This window comes from Tribolium castaneum, chromosome 3, assembly GCF_031307605.1.
Source record: "Tribolium castaneum strain GA2 chromosome 3, icTriCast1.1, whole genome shotgun sequence".
Taxonomy (NCBI): domain Eukaryota; kingdom Metazoa; phylum Arthropoda; class Insecta; order Coleoptera; family Tenebrionidae; genus Tribolium; species Tribolium castaneum.
The window spans coordinates 24,811,609-24,817,784 of NC_087396.1; the positions used below are offsets into that span (position 1 = coordinate 24,811,609).

The 6,176-nt window shown below is 31.2% G+C and overlaps 1 protein-coding gene across 1 annotated transcript; it reads right to left on the reverse strand.

The window, feature by feature from the left end:
- LOC135265582 (exodeoxyribonuclease-like) lies at positions 1-2,940 on the reverse strand. Its single transcript, XM_064355324.1, has 2 exons — positions 2,814-2,940; positions 1-281 (listed from the first exon to the last, which is right to left on the reverse strand). Exons 1-2 carry the CDS (start codon positions 2,938-2,940, stop codon positions 1-3), a joined length of 408 nt encoding a protein of 135 aa, XP_064211394.1.
- Between the last annotated feature and the right edge of the window lie 3,236 nt (positions 2,941-6,176).

Sequence of the window (6,176 nt, forward strand, 5' to 3'; positions counted from 1 at the left end):
TTACCATCCAACGTTGTTAGGTCTGGCATTTCTCATGTAGATCCAGAAAGTGTAAGCTTTTTCCTTCTCGGGATATAAGTGGCGATAAATATCAACATAACCGTTTCCAAGAAAAGCAGTCATGCCGTCACGTTCCTCCACTGAAAACCCAGCACTATTGGTGTTGGTTTTGGGATTAGCCAAGTCAATCTCTTTGTGTGCCACGTTCATATCCCCACAAATTATGACTGGTTTTTGGGAGTCCAAATTTTTAATAAACTTCTCGAATTGTTCGTTCCAATCTAAACGTTTTGGCAAGGTGACTAAATTTCGACCTGTTAATAAATGCGAATGAATTACTTACTGTTCGATCGTTGGTGTGAAAATAATGAATATAAATTCGATACAAACCCGACACATCAAACTTTTATTTAAAAAACAAAAACAATGCCTTTGGTTAACTTAAGACGATAGTAACATACAAACTAATTTAAGAGAAATGTACCAAATACATTATTCTTTACGTCACATCTTCGATAAATCTCTCATACAAAAGCTTTTAAATAAAATATTTGAGACTTGGTCGATTCAAATACGCGTAAGCCTTTAAATTAAAATTTGGAGGAGATATTTGAAATTTTGAAACAAATTACTGTAAAAAACGTTGCATCAACCCGTGAGAAGGTTGTTCAAGATTGTTCAAAATATTTAAGTAAGAGCTAGGAAAAATACTTTAAATAAAAATTGTGAAGCATACAATCAGAATGAGGCGAAAAATTATTATTACATTAATTCAAAAATAGAATACTTTTTTCTCTTTCCTTAAGCGAAAAATAAAGACGTTTTTATTAAAAAAAACCGCGAGATTTTGCTAAAACTGACAAAAAACAACTAAATTTGTTTGATCAAATGATCATGGCATCATTTTACCTTTTTACAAGGGATTTAGCATGTTTTTGGCCCTGTCAGGCAAATGTTTTGAAAAATATCGGCAAAAATACACCGAAAAGTATTCGAAAATTGTGTTATGTTTGCCTTTTTTTGTGTTTAAAGGTGAATAATTTTTTTCGAACGTTCTATCAAGTTTATCAGGCAAAAACGCCAGTATTTGGAAGAGTTTCCTCAAAAATGTGTTGCTCACTCGACTTATATTTTCATTTATAAAATGATACCATCTTGTAGTAACATTATCAGTTAAAAAAAAAATAGTTTGATTGAACAATGCATCAATTCATCATAAAATACAGTCCACAGTTAATCATAAACAAAGCATTGTCAATGACAAATGTCAATTTCAATGACAAATCGTAAGATATCCGGCTCGAAGAACCAAAAAATGTGGCTGTATTTTATTACGAATTGACACAATGTTAAATCAACTCTGTTTTTTATTGTTATTTTTTGTTTATTTATTTTTTTTATAAATTAAAATATAAATCTAATGCGCAACGTAAGCAAAAATAAAATTAATGTTTAAAATGAAGGGTTTTTGTATTTTCGAGTAAGAAGGCCACGGACTTTTACTTAATCCTTAGTATAAGGGCATTCTAAAAATTAAGAAAAATCTGAACATATGTCAAAAATGAAGGCCAAGGACTTTTACTTAATCCTTAGTATAAGCGCCTTCTAAAAATTAAGAAAAATCTGAACATAAGTCAAAAATCTACTTAGAAGACCTGTTGTTCCAAAACAATTCGGATCAACAAATTATTGACGAATAATATATAACTCAGATTGAGGAGAAAAATTATTAAATTAGTTCAAAAATTTTGTACTAAAAAGTTCGCGAAATGTGGCTAAAAGTAGCGGAAAACCACTGAATTTATTTGATTATGACAATATTTCGCCTTTTTTCAAGCGGTTAGTATAATCCTTGGTGTAAACACGTTCTAAAAACTAGAAAAAAAGTTGGACAACTGTGGTTTAGGTCAACATAAATAATTATTGCCTTTTTTATTGTTTCAACAAGTATTTTACGAGATTTCACAAAAATCATACTAAATTCAATTGTTCCTAAACTTTTATTGTCTTCTAAAAATTCACAAATCGGAAAAGTCAGCAGCCTAGTTTTTCAATTAAAATATCTTTAAAATTTATAAGTAAAATCAAATAGTTGTATCAAACTGCATGAAGATAAGTTATTAGTTTCGTTTGATGTTTTTTTTTTTGTTCCGAATGTTTTTTTATTCCAATTCCACAAATTTTATTTTACTTCCAGACATTCCAGTCATTAAGTTTTTAAGAAATATAATCGACTAAATACGAAACTATTTCAAAGAATTTCGTCAGAAATAAGGCAAAAATCACCGCATTTTATAGGCCAAAGACATTTAAACCTTGGAGTAAACACATTTCCTGACATTTTTGGTATTAAAAATGCACTAGAGACAATTTTCTCGAAATTTTACACAAAAAGTATTAAATACACTTATAAAAAAAAAGATAATTTGGTAATTAGAACCTAGAACACATTAGAATTTTTATAGCCAAAAAGTTCAAGCTACCTTTGTTGGCAAGTTTTCTATCTCTTGTTCTGTGACTGGCTGATCCAAAAAGAAACATTGCTGACGTCGGGTCAGAAATTCTCACATTTTCAATAATTTTTCGCTATTTTATGATTGGCTATCCACATAACTCCAACTTTTTTATTTACAATTTACTGAACAAATATGGGACCAATTAACACTTGGTTTAAAGAACACAGCTCATTTAAGATTCAACAGATTTCAAAAATCAACACATTGGTTAAAAAGCGTTGTATTTTTTTTTCAATAAAAGTAGTGAGTCTTTTACTAAATAAATTCTCTCCAGATAAAAAAAAATTAAACATTTACCTGCATGGGGGACATATACGTTGACTACAAAGAAAGTTTCATACTCCACAGTGATACATCTGCCCTCTGTATCATGTTCTTTAGAGTCAATCCCATAAATAACATTAAGTGGTTTATCTTTAACCATAATGCCTACACCTGCATAGCCATCTTTATCGCTACAGCACCACAATGTTTCGTAACCTTCTATAGTCTTGACTTCTTCTGGTAATTTATATACAGCGCACTTAGTCTCTTGAATACAAAGTATATCTGGTTTGTCATACTTCAAGATATCAAGGCATCCCTTCTTTAACCAGCTTCTTAATCCGTCTACATTCCACGTAGTGATATGAAAGTTGGGAGCTTTTCCTTTCGGGGATTTCGTAGTGCATTTGAAATTTATATTTTCCCAATTAGTTACTGTCGAATTTTTAGGCCCCTTTGGTACAAACTCTCTCTTAGTAGCAAGACCTGTGCGTGTTTGAGGTTTTTTCGCTTCTTCCACTTGGGTTTCTTCTTTATTTCCACTGTCTGCCTTCTTGGCAGTTTTACCCTATAAAGTTTTGTGTTATTCTTCAAATTCTATTACAAGTGAAAAATAAAATACCTTAGTTTTCTCTGCCTTAGGTTCCTCCTTACTTTCAGCACTTACGGGCTAGAACAGATCTTAATTTGTAAAACAATTAAAACTTGGTGGCAATATACTCACTTCTGCTTTATTGCGTTTTGTAATTTTTTTTTCATCTGTTCCGTTTGTAACTTCAGCTGCTTCAGCAGGTGGTACTTTAGTATTTTCCTTCTTGGAAGATGTAGCCTAAAAAAGTTAAATTATTGTAAAATATTTAGAACTGAACCACACTTTTTTTTTGTGGAAATTATCACAAAAATTCACTTCAAGTAAAATATAAATACCTTGTTTTCCCATGCTTTAGGTGCAACAGTTTCCTCGACATTTTCAACGCTTACAGGCTAAAATACACTTCATAAAACAAAAAAGACTTGGTGGCAACATATACTCACTTCTGCTTTATTGCGTTTTGTAATTTTTTTTTCATCTGTTCCGTTTGTAACTTCAGCTGGTTCAGCAGGTGGTACTTTAGTATTTTCCTTCTTGGAAGATGTAGCCTAAAAAAGTTAAATTATTGTAAAATATTTAGAACTGAACCACACGTTTTTTTTGTGGAAATTATCACAAAAATTCACTTCAAGTAAAATATAAATACCTTGTTTTCCCATGCTTTAGGTGCAACAGTTTCCTCGACATTTTCAACGCTTACAGGCTAAAATACACTTCATAAAACAAAAAAGACTTGGTGTCAACATATACTCACTTCTGCTTTATTGCGTTTTGTAATTTTTTTTTCATCTGTTCCGTTTGTAACTTCAGCTGGTTCAGCAGGTGGTACTTTAGTATTTTCCTTCTTGGAAGATGTAGCCTAAAAAAGTTAAATTATTGTAAAATATTTAGAACTGAACCACACTTTTTTTTTGTGGAAATTATCACAAAAATTCACTTCAAGTAAAATATAAATACCTTGTTTTCCCATGCTTTAGGTGCAACAGTTTCCTCGACATTTTCAACGCTTACAGGCTAAAATACACTTCATAAAACAAAAAAGACTTGGTGTCAACATATACTCACTTCTGCTTTATTGCGTTTTGTAATTTTTTTTTCATCTGTTCCGTTTGTAACTTCAGCTGGTTCAGCAGGTGGTACTTTAGTATTTTCCTTCTTGGAAGATGTAGCCTAAAAAAGTTAAATTATTGTAAAATATTTAGAACTGAACCACACTTTTTTTTTGTGGAAATTATCACAAAAATTCACTTCAAGTAAAATATAAATACCTTGTTTTCCCATGCTTTAGGTGCAACAGTTTCCTCGACATTTTCAACGCTTACAGGCTAAAATACACTTCATAAAACAAAAAAGACTTGGTGGCAACATATACTCACTTCTGCTTTATTGCGTTTTGTAATTTTTTTTTCATCTGTTCCGTTTGTAACTTCAGCTGGTTCAGCAGGTGGTACTTTAGTATTTTCCTTCTTGGAAGATGTAGCCTAAAAAAGTTAAATTATTGTAAAATATTTAGAACTGAACCACACGTTTTTTTTGTGGAAATTATCACAAAAATTCACTTCAAGTAAAATATAAATACCTTGTTTTCCCATGCTTTAGGTGCAACAGTTTCCTCGACATTTTCAACGCTTACAGGCTAAAATACACTTCATAAAACAAAAAAGACTTGGTGTCAACATATACTCACTTCTGCTTTATTGCGTTTTGTAATTTTTTTTTCATCTGTTCCGTTTGTAACTTCAGCTGGTTCAGCAGGTGGTACTTTAGTATTTTCCTTCTTGGAAGATGTAGCCTAAAAAAGTTAAATTATTGTAAAATATTTAGAACTGAAGCACACTTTTTTTTTGTGGAAATTATCACAAAAATTCACTTCAAGTAAAATATAAATACCTTGTTTTCCCATGCTTTAGGTGCAACAGTTTCCTCGACATTTTCAACGCTTACAGGCTAAAATACACTTCATAAAACAAAAAAGACTTGGTGGCAACATATACTCACTTCTGCTTTATTGCGTTTTGTAATTTTTTTTTCATCTGTTCCGTTTGTAACTTCAGCTGGTTCAGCAGGTGGTACTTTAGTATTTTCCTTCTTGGAAGATGTAGCCTAAAAAAGTTAAATTATTGTAAAATATTTAGAACTGAACCACACTTTTTTTTTGTGGAAATTATCACAAAAATTCACTTCAAGTAAAATATAAATACCTTGTTTTCCCATGCTTTAGGTGCAACAGTTTCCTCGACATTTTCAACGCTTACAGGCTAAAATACACTTCATAAAACAAAAAAGACTTGGTGTCAACATATACTCACTTCTGCTTTATTGCGTTTTGTAATTTTTTTTTCATCTGTTCCGTTTGTAACTTCAGCTGGTTCAGCAGGTGGTACTTTAGTATTTTCCTTCTTGGAAGATGTAGCCTAAAAAAGTTAAATTATTGTAAAATATTTAGAACTGAACCACACTTTTTTTTTGTGGAAATTATCACAAAAATTCACTTCAAGTAAAATATAAATACCTTGTTTTCCCATGCTTTAGGTGCAACAGTTTCCTCGACATTTTCAACGCTTACAGGCTAAAATACACTTCATAAAACAAAAAAGACTTGGTGTCAACATATACTCACTTCTGCTTTATTGCGTTTTGTAATTTTTTTTTCATCTGTTCCGTTTGTAACTTCAGCTGGTTCAGCAGGTGGTACTTTAGTATTTTCCTTCTTGGAAGATGTAGCCTAAAAAAGTTAAATTATTGTAAAATATTTAGAACTGAACCACACTTTTTTTTGTGGAAATTATCACAAAAATTCACTT

What these genes read in the sequence shown, in the direction of transcription:
- LOC135265582 (XM_064355324.1), bottom strand. Translation starts at nt 2,940, where the DNA reads ATGGTTAAAGATAAACCACTTAATGTTATTTATGGGATTGACTCTAAA. An exon ending in CGTATATGTCCCCCATGCAG is followed by an intron (nt 282 to 2,813) that starts GTAAATGTTTAA and finishes CAAAACGTTTAG; the next exon opens with ATTGGAACGAACAATTCGAG.